At 32.9% G+C, this 14640-nt stretch overlaps 1 protein-coding gene across 1 annotated transcript; it reads right to left on the reverse strand.

The window, feature by feature from the left end:
• Positions 1–1966: 1966 nt before the first annotated feature.
• Positions 1967–11967, reverse strand: LOC143052335 (uncharacterized). The gene is made up of 5 exons (XM_076225344.1): positions 11851–11967; positions 10584–10802; positions 9703–9776; positions 7354–8332; positions 1967–3343 (listed from the first exon to the last, which is right to left on the reverse strand). The coding sequence occupies exons 2-5, from the start codon at positions 10747–10749 to the stop codon at positions 2118–2120; spliced, it is 2445 nt and encodes an 814-aa protein (XP_076081459.1). The 5' UTR covers positions 10750–10802; positions 11851–11967; the 3' UTR covers positions 1967–2117.
• Between the last annotated feature and the right edge of the window lie 2673 nt (positions 11968–14640).

Below are 14640 nucleotides of genomic sequence, written 5' to 3' on the forward strand. Positions count from 1 at the left end.
AGAGCAAATATACGACACACGTCAATGAGACAGCAACCTAACGACAAAAATAACTGCATACAGAGGACTAGTTTATTCATCAAATTTATAATGTTACAATCAAGATGACAACAATAAGCTTCAACAATACACGTTTATATGTACACGTTACATATATTTATAAATATGACTAAGTCTTAAAAAGTCTGATTTTCATATCATTTGTTGTGATGGGAATCAGAAACTGAATTTATTTACATGTAATGTACATAAATTAAAAGGCCACATAGGGCACCGCATGATACGAAAGAACGATGAATGTAACGATAAGTGTTCTGCAAAAGCAACATAAATATGTTGCAATATTCCTGAAATGTCCCAGCAAGATGGCAATAATGGAATTCGCAACCCATTTAACCCCTACACATGTACCTTGACCATGACAATTCATACTATCAGGAGCAGTCTTTTTTGGGGTTGAAATGGAAAGTACGTAGAAGATAATATAAACAGTGTTATTGCTGTCTCATAGTGTTCCTCTAAATGGTTTTGAAAGTATTAACCAATGTTTGCATTTTTCTTATTTGTTCAAAAATAAAAGGAAATGCAGACATTTTGAAGCTTTAACAAATTTAAAGCAATGAAGACATTTATCAATGATACTTGTAATTAAATAATGGGCCTTTAGCGAGAAAGCTCACATAGCCCACGTACCCATATCATATAAAGGGGGAAACTTAAGTGACAGTTTTTCTTTTCTGTTATTTCTTTAAGACAATTAAATTGTCTTATATATTTCTATTTAAGTAACATTGATCTTGACCTGTGGCAACGTGACCTAAAAACCAACAGGGATCTTAATTTCTACTTATCTTTGTTCCAAGTAATGTCGAAATCCAATGTGTAGTATTTGATTATAATTCGAAAGCATTTTTTGTTCGAATTTTGACCTTTTTTAACTCTTGACCGTTTTGGTATTGACATCATCATCTATAGGGATAATTCTCTCATTATTGTGACCATATATTCATTAAGGTTACAATTCTATATAAAGCAAATGCGTAGGCATCCAGAAAACCCTTTTTGAACAAACTTTACGTTTTATCTTTTTAAAGTGACTATGACGGGCTAAAACTATATATTAAAAATTTCTTCGTAGCATGGGGTATTAAAATCTTTCACATACCTGATTCACAACAAGCACTACATATTTAGATGGTTTAAATTATATATATATATATATCTACTTGTGAACGTGCTGTATTATTTAACATTTTAACTTAAATGTATACTTTAATTTGAAGCAACTCATTTTACAAATTGTGCAGATGTAAAAATATAACACACCCTCAGCGAAAATGAATCATGAATTATAATTATGCATAACTAAAAATTCATATAGTATGAAATTCAAAACAGTGTAGCTGTGGCCATTGATTGACACATTAAAATCATTCATTGACTGGGACAATTTAGGTGAACGTTTGTATGTAACGACCAATGCTCACTATGTACTTTTTAAATACACTTAAACTATGGGGTCACCAAAGGTTCTCAACACCTAAATAAAGTAATTCGAAAAATTAATCAGAAATAACACGATATTTTGATTTATATCAATTATATAAATCAAAACACAAAGGTTATTCCTGATTAATTTTTCGAATTATTTTATAATTAAAGGCGTTAAGAAACCTTTGTTGACCCCACAGTTTAAATGTCTATCGTAGGTACGTCATGAACAGTGGTTGTTACAGACAAACGTTCACGTAAATTGTCCCAGTCAATGGATGATTTTGATGGGTCAATCAATGGCCACAGCTACACTGTTTTGAATTTCATACTAATTTCACTGAAATTAACGTCAAATAAAACATTTTGTATTTGAATTTGAATTTTTTAATTGTGTGTGATTTCATAAAATGTTTGCTTTCTGTCATTTTTTTAATGCTACCAATTTCACTTTTCGAAATCATTGCAACACTACTAATTTTAACTCTAAATTTTTTAAATATTTTTTAGAATGTCATACATATGATTTTATATTGAATAGCGACGTCATATAATCAATAACCGAAGAAAATCATAATATGCAGGGGTGCAATAAGTATTCATTTTGTGTTTATATTTTACATTTTCTAAGTGTCTGAGATATCCCCGGGTGTAGTCTCGTTGTCAACTTTCACTTCATAGACATCAGGACTCAGATCTTTCGTCTTCGTTGAATTTTCATTCTTGTCACTATGGTTTTCATGCAGATCTCCAATCTCCGTAGAAATATGTGTTTTTGTGTAATGTTCATCAATTCCATTGTCCATTGACATTTTTTGAGACGTGTCATAACGACCTTTTTTCGATGTTGAAAGGAGCGACACATTTGATGTTTCATCTTTTGAACTAATTGTGCCGTCTTCTGATTTCTGCAATTCATCTTCAATAGCACCATTAACTACCTTCGGATCACTGATGTCAAAAGTCAGCGAACTGTCTTTGCTTTCCTCCTGAATTGTTTTACCAATACTTGTATCTAGTTGCGTGTTTAATGATGTGTTTAATTCCTTTGTATCTTGAGTGTTTGTGATTTTTTTGTCTTCATTGCCTGTGATCTTTGTATCTTGGTTGCTTGTGTCATGTTTATCAGAGAAACTACCACTGAAGTATGTATTATCCGAAGATTGATGATGTACTTTATACTCTTTTTCATCATTGTGTTTATCTACTGACGACGAGACTAACTTGTTACTTGGTATGGTATCATCTTCGTCGGAATCAATCATGCCAAAAGGAATGGATTCGTCTGAACTGGACGAGTCTATTACCGTTTCAGCTTGGGGGACTGCTGATGTTTTTTCTGTGTCGTCTTTAATGGTTTCTGCGACGGGTTCAGTCGGGCGTAGGATGCCTTGATTACTGCTACCAGATTTGGTGAACGAGACAGTGGTTTCCTTTGGTGAGAGTGAGATCGTTTCGTCATCGGTTAAATCCACGACTGGTTCGACTTCCTTCAAATCACCACTCTGTTTTACCTCAGGTATTGGTTGTTTTACTTCAAGTTCATCACGTTTCACATCTTCATCCTTTACACTCAACAATTGTTCTTCTCTGTCAATAATAACATTTTTAGCCTTAAAACCAAACTCGGCTGTGCGTTTCAAATACCGATCCTTTGCAGCTTCCTGTGTAGCTATTTGGTCAATATCTAACAGAGATCGTAAAACTACAATAGTAGAACACGTGCTGTCTTCGTCATTACTTACAAGATGTATCTCCTGTAAGTGATTAAGGTTTTCTGGATCCATGACAAATAAAAGTAAAGCATCATAGAAGGCCTGCACACAGACATCTAATGGGAACCCAACACCACCTAAAAATACATCAATAAAGTTCTTTTGTTAAGACATCGTTTGAAAACAAAACTAAACCAAAAACTCACATATTTGCATTAATGTTTTTAACGAAATATCAGACGACTGTGTATGATTGCATTTGTTTCAAGAACTTAATATATTGGGACATTTATTATGTTTGAATTTTTTGGAAATTGTGCTGACACATAAACAAACATGGTCGCGTCTAGCTCATAACTCTATTTAATTTTTTTTAAACGAACATCTGGTCCGAGATCACAATTGTCGTCCCTTGATTTTCGTTGTACTTTTAAATATAGTCCCTAGTGTTGACAGTGGGTTACTTGCCAATATTTTGTATACCCCTCCAAATTTATTTCTCCATGTTTTATGCCTCAAATTGTAAATAAAATTGTGGTGAAATTACACTGTAAAAAAAAGTTGGGTTCAGAATTTTAAAGGAAAGTAGTGATTTGGTTCAGCTGAAAAAGGTTAAAAATTAGCTCTTCGGAAGCTGTCAAAAGATTTCAAGACGCCCTAACAATAAAATTGTCCATTGAGTTAGAGCCGATGAAGTTTTCTACAATTTTGATATAATTTTTTCCCAAAAGTAGTACACACACTGTAAAAATTTCATTGAGAAAGCGCAGGTGGGATTTTTTTAATTTTCATTTATGTTCTAAATAAAAAGAAATGCACTACGAATTAATTGTGGTCTCGGACCACCTGTTCAGTAATAAAAAAAATAGAAAAACTTTTTCACTTTTCATTATTCGCAATTTATTTACATATATGTCATAAGCTCTACGGGTATTTTATAAGCATAATTTAGTTATTCACCCTTGTTGCTTCTTTAAAAAATTGCGCTCGCTAATACGTCTACAAATTTAAGGGAAAAAACTATAACGACAATCTACTGTCACATGTAAACAAATTAAATAATCAGTTAACCTGAGTTTAAATGTCACTGTTAAGTATAATTTTGTACCTCGATTTAAACCAACTTGAATACTGAGCCCAAAATTAGAAAAAAAATAGAAATATAATTGTTCAGATTTAGAATATTAAAGAACCCTGAGAATGATTGTTTTCTTAAATTAAAACTAAGTTTAATTTTGGGCCCCTTTTGACCGTTCTGATTTAAAAAACGGGCTCAAATTAAAAAAACAAATAAATACACGGTCAGATTAGGCATATATCAAAGAACTCAAAGAATTTAATTTTTATTGAAATCAAATGAACTCTTATTTTGGACCCTTAGGGCCTTAATTTAAACCAATTTGCAAATGGAGCCCTAAATCAAACATTTAAATTCACGGTTAGACTCTGCAAGGACCAAGATATCTGATTTTTTTATTATCAAATCAAAAACATTTTAATTTTGGACCATTTGAACCTCAGTGTGGACCAATTTAAAGATGGGGCACAAAATCGAAAACCTAAATACACGGTTAGATGAGCATATTAAAGAATCATAAGAGTTCGAAACTTTCAACTAAACCCAATTAAAGTTGGTGTAGAAATAAATTTATTTATACAAAGTATTAGAAAGTCTTGTTTAGGCTCATAATTTATAAACGGTATTGAAACCACCACATTATTCCCAATCTTCCTTCTTTTGGTATGAATCCTTGTGTTACAATTTCATAGAAATCCCTTAGTCTAGACTTATACTCAAGTTACTGCCCAGAATCAATATAATTCGTACCTTTTTGGTCCTTAATTCAAATACGGTATATATAGGCTGTAACACTAAAAACAATCCTAACATCTGTTTTGAGTTATGGAACCATGTGGTACTATTTTATATTCATCTTTACACTTTTGTTGGAAATTCGTTAACAAAATAAAGGTATATAAAATACCTTTGCTCATTATACACTGAATTCAATCACTAAAAAAAAACATAACCAGGTGCTCCGCAGGGCGCAGCTTTATACGACCGCAGAGGTCGAACCCTGAACAGTTGGGGCAAGTATGGACAAAACATTCAAGCGTGATACAGCTCTGAATTTGGATTGTGATCAAATTTTTGAAATTACATGGGTTTTTTTTACACAAAACAAATGTCAAGATTTTACAAATCAATTAAAGATTTCTTCTTCAAACTTTTTAAATCTAAAATTAAATAGTTGACACAGCATAGGTTTCTGACACAGAATGAATGTGGTCTAATGAACTTAAAAGGTTTTTTTTGCCTTTGAGCAATTCACTATGCTGTTGAATATTAATCCTCTCAAAAAAATGTTTGAAGAAATTTTCTTTTTATTTATGAAATCTGAAATGAGAAAAATTTACCCCCCCCCTTTTTTTTCACATCCCCGTTTCCCTTTTTCCAAAACTGATATCAATTCAAATTTCTAATGGAGTTTGCAACAATAACTACTCTTTTAAATACATCATAAAATATTAAAATGTAAAATAAAGTGCTTGTTTTCACTGAATGGTAAAGATTGGTTGGTAGTAAAAGTGAATATACATTGTTTATTGTATAAAACAATAAAAAAAACTTTATCAGCAACATTTTATATTGGCAAATTTCCAATGAAGTTATTTACATAAAGTTATTGGCAAATAAAAATAGAAAATGACATCATAGTCATGTCTGGCAAATGTCCAACATACATTATCTAAAAACATTTTAGATAAGATAAGGAAAAAAAGCTTCATCAGCAACATTTTATATTGGCAAATTTTCAATGAAGTTATTTACATAAAGTTATTGGCAAATAAAAATAGAAAATGACATCATATTCATGTCTGGCAAATTTCCAACATATATTATCAACTACTATTCTATACAAAGAAAGATAACTCCAATTGAAAATTAATTGCTATTGCACAATATTGTGCAATTAGATATTTCTTGCTATTGTGCAATACTGTGCAATTGAAAATTTCTTGCTATTGCACAATACTTGATATGGAATCCTGATTTGGACCAACTTGAAAACTGGGCCCATAATCAAAAATCAAAGTACATATTTAGATAAAGCATATCAAATAAGCCCAAGAATTTAATTTTTGTTAAAATCAAACTTAGTTTAATTTTGGACCCTTTGGACCTTAATGTAGACCAATTTGAAAACTGGACCAAAAATTAAGAATCTACATACACAGTTAGATTTGGCATATCAAAGAACCCATTTATTCAATTTTTGATGAAATCAAACAAAGTTTAATTTTGGACCCCCATTTGGACCAACTTGAAAACTAGGCCAATAATTAAAAATCTAAGTACATTTTCAAATTCAGCATATCAAAGAACCCCAAGGATTCAATTTTTGTTAAAATCAAACTAAGTTTAATTTTGGACCCTTTGGAACTTAATGTAGACCAATTTGAAAACGGGACCAAAAATTAAGAATCTACATACATAGTTAGATTCAGCATATCAAAGAACCCCAATTATTCAATTTTTGATGAAATCACACAAAGTTCAATTTTGGACCCTTTGGGCCCCTTATTCCTAAACTGTTAGGACCAAAACTCCCAAAATCAAACCCAACCTTCCTTTTATGGTCATAAACCTTGTGTTTAAATTTCATAGATTTCTATTTACTTATACTAAAGTTATGGTACAAAAACCAAAAATAATGCTTATTTGTGCCCCTTTTTGGCCCCTAATTCATAAACTGTTGTGACCTCAACTCCAAAAATCAATCCCAACCTTCCTTTTGTGGTCATAAACCTTGTGTCAAAATTTCATAGATTTCTATTCACTTAAACTAAAGTTATAGTGCGAAAACCAAGAAAATGCTTATTTGGGCCCTTTTTGGCCCCTAATTCCTAAAATGTTGGGACCAAAACTCCCAAAATCAATCCCAACCTTCCTTTTGTGGTCATAAACCTTGTGTTAAAATTTCATTGATTTCTATTCACTTTTACTAAAGTTAGAGTGCGAAAACTAAAAGTATTCGGACGACGACGACGACGACGACGATGACGACGCAGACGACGACGCCAACGTGATAGCAATATACGACCAAAAATTAAAATTTTTGCGGTCGTATAAAAATGGTATTACCTGCACCAATAAGAGGCATTGCGATATTTGTCAGCCACATGTTACTACTAGAATACTGGAAGATGTTAAGATAGGTACATGTTAACAAATGGACTGATTCCTCGTTTCTGTATTCTCGCCACGAAGGTCCAACAGCATGGATAACAAATCCAACCTTTTTATCGAAGGCTCCACCTGCACTGGTATGCATCACGTCTCCAACGCTGAGTTGGCCATGCCTCTCAATATACTCGCGACATTCGTTCCTTAGCTTTGGATCAGCTGAACGGGCAATAACTCTGGATATACCATACTGTGCTGACAGGTCGCCGGAAGCAGACGTTACAATGGCATCGGTTGTCTCTTGTAGAAGATCATTCATCAAGACGGATATTTTCAAAGAAGAAACATTAAAATCGTATGTTAATGACACGTCTTGAAAGTCTTGGTGGGAAACGGAATAGCCTTTTTGTTCTTTCCTGCCCATATTATGTTCTAACCATGGAAAGCTACTGTGTGGCATGTCTAAGCCTCTAGCTAGCATGTTTAAACCTAAACCAGATTCCTCATCATCAAAAGCGAATGGATCAATAAATTGTGATTCAGCATTGTGTCTCTCGTCTGAGTCCGTCCAGTAAGGTTTGAAATCGGACGCCTGTTCCGTATGGTGTGGGTATTGTAAGAGCGGTACGTCGTCCTCACTTTTGATGGAAGTAGCCCCCAAATTAGCTCCGTCATCGCTGTTTCCTCGTAGAGTTTCGTATGCATGCTGGTCAAAGCCATTCGGCATGAATTCAACAGTGTCATCACGTTTGTTACAAACATCGTCCAAGTATTGCCACGCCCACTCTATCTGGTACCAATCCCCGGTTATGGTATAGTTGTCTTCTGCAATGACCTCCAGCTCGCCATCATATTGAATGTCATCTAGATACTTTGGATCGTTGTCAAGTAACGAAGTAATTTCTTTTCCTAGTTCTACAGTTACCTTGGAGAAAACCTAAAATGTAAAAACGCTTTGACAGAATGTTATTGTATACATTTCAATGCTATCGAAATAATATTTTGATGCGTTTTAGTTGCTTTATCTCAACAGTTTTCATTTGAAGTCAAAGATGTGCTCCTTTTTAAAACAAAATGCTTCAGCAAACCACAAAACATGTCCAACATCAATTGATGATTGGAGTTTTTAACGAACTTTACTGCCTATCAGCCCCTTTTGAACTTAACTCCTAATTTCAGCCATATTTGACTTATTTGTAGATCTTGTTTTGTTGATTATTTTTAGTATTTAAATTTTCTGTGTATCTATGAGTTTTCAAGATCATAGCCAAAAAATAGAAAAAAGAAATTCATAAAATTCGACATTTAATGATGTTCGATCCTCTTGTTTTTGATCGATTTTTGGAATCCTCTGGTTTAATCCATGTAAGGCCATTAGAAACGTTTACCCACTAATCCCTTCTTCTCTTTTTATAATTTTATTACATTTAGTTTAATACCCATCTTTGAAAATCTTATTAACTCCTCGTTATTTTTTCTTACTTTTGACAGAAATCGTGTCAAGGTTGAATGTACGAAACATCGAGAGAGAATCATTTCCCGCTAAATGTCCAATGGCTTTTTGTCTCGAAAACACGCAAACGGGCACTTCATTTTTTTTCTGCTTTTATACTTCCTTCATTTATATACTATCAATTTGTAAAAGTCTTTTTAAAATCTTGTTATTTGGAAACAGCGTAGTGAACATCTTTAAGGGCAATAACTCTTAATCAAAACCACCCGTGAACCAGATTTCAAGAATGAAGTAGATCTCATCTTTACATGTCTGCCATTGTCAATTTTTCTCTATTGATATCGCTTTTCAATATAATAGACACATTAGATGCATTTTACAAATGTACTATCATGTTCTGTTTTATACCATGTCGGCGCGATGGTTGGCATGCGGAATCATCGGGCATATTTTTTAAAGTAAAAAAAAATGTAGATACCCCAATGATTATGGTAGCCAAGTTTGGTTCTAATTTGTCTTGTAGTTTTAGAGAAGAATTTTGTAAATGGTAACCCGAATAATTCAGTCGTTATATTCCGCTGATCTACGAAGGCTACATCAACCTCATGTTGGAAAAAATCGGACACTGAAAGAGCTTGAATTATTCGAGTTATGTAAATGGACGATGAACGATGAACGCCAATTGAAAAGAAAATCTCATAGACACTCGACATTTCTGGTCAGGTGAGTTAAAAATGAGAGAAGGCACACCAGTCAATAAGTTCGTGTGTTCTAATGTTTAATTTTGTTGTAGGGATGCTGTGTAATCTTATAATTTATATAACTATACTATTGTCAACTATTACTAAACATACCTGTCTTTGTAAAGGTCGAACCCTAAGTTTTCGTGCCCTCAACACATGTTCCAATTGATATAATTTTGGATTAACTGTAAAAAAAATGAATATTTTGATTATGGTGTTAGTACTACTTGAATAGCGGACTTAAAATGCTTTTTGAAGTATACAACCTTTATCATATATTGATAGTTGAATTATAAGGTCGATTTACCGTATATAACCAAAGACAAGTATATCTATACATACGGCTTTAAAGAAGCGAGTCTTGGCACATTGTGAATACATTAAACAGAAAATACTGAAGATATTTTTCATCGAAATAAAATTCCTCAGCTGATCAAAATAAAATATAAATGTAGCTAAGACATAAACATGTGGAGTGGTTATACTAGATTTTATATATCAACGAAGACAAATTGATGAGAACAGCTTACGGCCAATAAGGTATGTCGAGCCTGCAACTATATAAACCCAAGTGATATAAAAAAAAAGGGGGGGATGTGGTATGATTGCCAATGAGACGTCTATCCACAAAAGACCAAAATGACACAGACATTAACAACTATAGGTCACCGTACGGCCTTCAACAATGAGCAAAGCCCATACCGCATAGTCAGCTACAAAAAGCCCGATAAGACAATGTAAAACAATTCAAACGTAAAAAAAAAATGAACGAAAAACAAATATGTAACACATACACAAACGACAACCATTGAAATACAGGCTCCTGACTTAGACAGGCACATACATAAATAAATTGGCGGGGTTAAACATGTAAGCGGGATCCCAACCCTCCCCTAACCAAGTGAGCTCATTTGAAACATAATATAACATATATGTAAAATGATTTTTTAATAAGCGTCACACCGATTTTGTTTATGCTTTTTGTCTCTCACCTTTCTCACCCTCAAACAAAACCACTGCATCGTTTCCCTGTAGAGGATAATAGATTCTGGTGATTTTAGTCCCTCCATTCCGCGGGTTACTGAAATAAACTTTGATGTCTCTTTCTGAAGCATCTTTCGGTACATCAAACACACGAACACCTGGTGACGATGCCATCAGAAAGGAGGATAGAAATTACAGAATATGATGGTCTAGTCGATGTTCTAAAACTGAAAAGTTGAAATAATTTCCTTTGATACGTTAGATTGAAAAATGCTTACCATAAATGCATGTAAAATTATTGAGATGTATATAGCAATCTTCTTTTATAGAGAGATTGATGGCTTACTTTTCAAAGACCGGGCAAAATTTCGTTTCGGTATGTATCTTTAACAAACAACATGAAAGGGGGTACTGCCACGAATTGTCCATATACAACTATTTTATAGTACTCTAAATATCTCTAAATTCGGCGTCTTTTCTCATTGCGAAAAAAGACTTTTTACATTCCCATTCGATCACTTATAATGTTGATCAATGAGTATGACGTATTCCTCGTGTTGTTATACTTGGGTTGAGTTCAATATCGTAGCATCTACGTAGCCGACGTAGCTGCTAACAATATCTATGTAACAACTAGTCCATAGCTACACATTCAATAGTCAAAATCTACGTAACACTACGTAGCCGCTACGATATTGAACGCAACCCAGATAGGGATCAGTTTTGAACAGGGGTAGATCCAGCCATTTTGAAAAAAGGGGTTTCAAACTCTGCATAAAGTGATGGGGAGTTCCAACCATATGTCCCCATTCAAGTGCATTGATAGTAAAAAAAAAGGGGGGGTTCCTAGAGAAGAATTGTGTATATACATGTAATCATTGCCACAATACCCTTCCGTGTACCTCATATCCAACGCTAGACTTCAATTGTTATTTTTATCTTCCTTTTAAATTTCATATAATTATATTTAGAATGCCCCTTGCACTGGACTATTAAATTGTCTGGGTCACAAAGTCTTTATATATTTGACGTTGGTTTATATCCTTCACTTTGCTACTAATGCAAACAAATCTTAAAGTATAAAGAACAAAATATTGGTGATACAAAATAATGTTATTCCTGCTTAGGGAAGAGTAGATTTAGGAATGTCATTTTGAGCAGTGGTAATCATGCATTTAATGTATGATTTTAACCTTTCGACAACTTCTCTCAATCTGTCAACAAGTACATTGTATACAAATTATCGGTGAAATAATGTACCATAAGTTTACTTACCTTCATTTGTTTAAATTGAATAGTTGTTTTGAAATTAAATTAGGCACTTTCTGTAAGATTTTCCAAAAGTCGTAGAAAACGAAAACGAAAGTAAGAACTTCCACAAGATAAAAACTGGGGATTTACATACGTCATAGTTTATATTTGGATTTGAAGAGGAAGTATAACAAAGCGGGAAATTTAATTTGTTTTTCTTTGTATGGTCAAACACACGGGTGACCATCACACTCGAACAAATTGCTACCTTGTTGATTAATATTTTTTTTTTATAGTTTACCTTCACTTCGGACGGAGATGATATATATAACCATTTTTGAAGAAAATCCTTTTCACTAGAATCATATCGTTTTTATCTTTTGCTTTCGCAATGTAGCAGAAATAATTTTACATTTTTAAATAGAACCAGCTTAAAACGATGAAAGTATTGACTTTTACTATTGATGGTCATTTAATAAAGATTTCATTAGGGAGCTACCATTTGATTTTTATGGGGGGCTAGGATGAAAAATTTTGTCCTGCATTTTTATTTAGCTGTAATCTCTGTCCTGCCTTTTTATTTTTCACTCTGTTCGGTCCTGCCTTTTTTTTTTTTAGTTTATCCTGACTTTTTTTTACCTAAATTGTCGTCCTGACATTTTTTTTTGCAAGCGTCTCAGCCTGCCTTTTTTTTTACTCAAAACTCCTGTTCTGCCTATTTTTTTCAAATTTCATCCTAGCCCCCCCATAAAAATCAAATGGTAGCTCCCTAAACCCTAGAATGAAATTCTTACCGAATACTAGTCTGCGGAAGCATGTATAACCACAAGCTTAAATTAGAGTGTCATCTAGGAAATATTTATATATGTGAAACTAGAATCAATTATGACTTCACCGGAAGAGAGATCATTGAAATAAGATAAGACGGGAAGTTTTAATTATTAATTTATATGTTTCCTTTTAAGATCCAAGTTTGTCGAAAAGTATCCTTTTGTATTGATATGCATCAATTCATTCACCGATAAAAAAATTCTTATACATTCACATATGAATGCAGTTTCGTATACTGTCATTTTAATTTTTTGTATCACTTCTATTTCATGCTTTTATGTTTGTCTTAATATGTGTGTTTTGTTTGTTGTCTTAATATGTGTGTTTTGTTTGTTGTCTTAATATGTGTGTTTTGTTTGCATGTTGTTTGTAATTTATAATAATGTCGATTTTAAAAGCTCACTAGAGCTTGTGTTACTTTCTTTACTATGTATCGACAATAAATAAAACTTTGATTTGATTTGATTGATTTGATGCCACAAGAAGCGATTTTGCCACTATAGTGTGAAAATGGAGTCTAATCCTGCCCTCGATTAAAACATTATCGAATTACACGCAATGACTTAGAATTAGTCATGGATTCCGGTTGGGCTCAGTCTATAGAAGTGTATGTAGTGGTATGTTGTTTGTCTGATTGTGCTGTTTTGTTATGTTCATGGTACTGCTAGATTTTTCTCTCTTCTGATTCAATGATGGTTCCCGTTGAACCATCTGTCTCATTGTGTATCTTCTTACTTTTTCAAAAGCGTTTCTTTTATTATCGTTCTCTACCTCGTAGTTTTTAAAAAGGAGAAAATAACAAAAAAATGGACATAAATCAAATCTAGATTTTTTTGCAGGGCATGCCTTTAAATTAACTTCCTATGTGTTATAGTTGAAATTTGATTTTTATAATAACTTAACAGTTGTAAGTACATTTACCGTATAAAGATAATGAACTTTATACGAGTTTTATTTCATTATCATATAATCATTTATTCAAGTTAGTTTTCAAAAAGAGATACTTGAGATATCAAAAGGTTCATCAGACCAACATTTGTTTAAAAGCTTCAACAAAGGTTTTTTAAAACGTTTTTTCTTATTAAATTTAATATTGAATAGAATGCACAATATATATTTACAAATGTGTATAAGGAAATTAATATATGAACTGATTTCTTGATAGTATAGAGATGATAAACACAATAGTAATACGTCAGACGTGATAACAATCACAAACCATGTGATATATACATGGAATTGTTTTAATACGAGTCCGTTCATATTGTATAGACCATTTGGTACTATGAAAACCGACATGGATGGATAAATGCTGATGTATCTTAGATAGACTTATTTCTTTTTAAATAGAATATTTTAGCAGTCAGTGAAAAGAAATCTTATGTGAAATTCATAAAATGAAACGAATCAAATGAACATAGTCTAAATACATCTAGGTGTTGCACACCGGGTGTGTATATATACTTTCAAATTTTACAAGAACAATGGTTTGATTATAATATAGCGTTTTACATTGCGATGTTTTGAAAGGTGTTCAGTAAATATTCTGCATGTTTTTGATATTATTACGATACACTTGATATTGGCACCTTCCATGCTAATTTGGAATAGGACTATTTTTTTCTTTTAATTGATGTGGAATTTTCTTTTTGAATTCATCAGCGTATATCTCAAAAAAGGATGAATTCTACATTGGCACCAATAAACGTTACAAGTTTGGATAGTGATGGTGATGGCTTCCCGGATAATTACGACCAAGAAGGTGCCATGCAATATATAGTTAGCACTGTGCTAGTATACTCCTTACTTGGAGTTTGCTCTATGCTTTGTGCCAGGATAAAAGGGAAGAACAGGGATACAGCTTGTACAGATGAGGAATTAGGAAGATACTTAAAAATGGAACGAAAGGTCAATTTAGCGACACATAGGCAAAAGTTAATGCAACATCGCAAAAATATGGTGAAGGCTATTCTTAACCGTCAT

Source organism: Mytilus galloprovincialis, chromosome 1, assembly GCF_965363235.1.
Source record: "Mytilus galloprovincialis chromosome 1, xbMytGall1.hap1.1, whole genome shotgun sequence".
NCBI classification, from domain to species: Eukaryota; Metazoa; Mollusca; class Bivalvia; order Mytilida; family Mytilidae; genus Mytilus; species Mytilus galloprovincialis.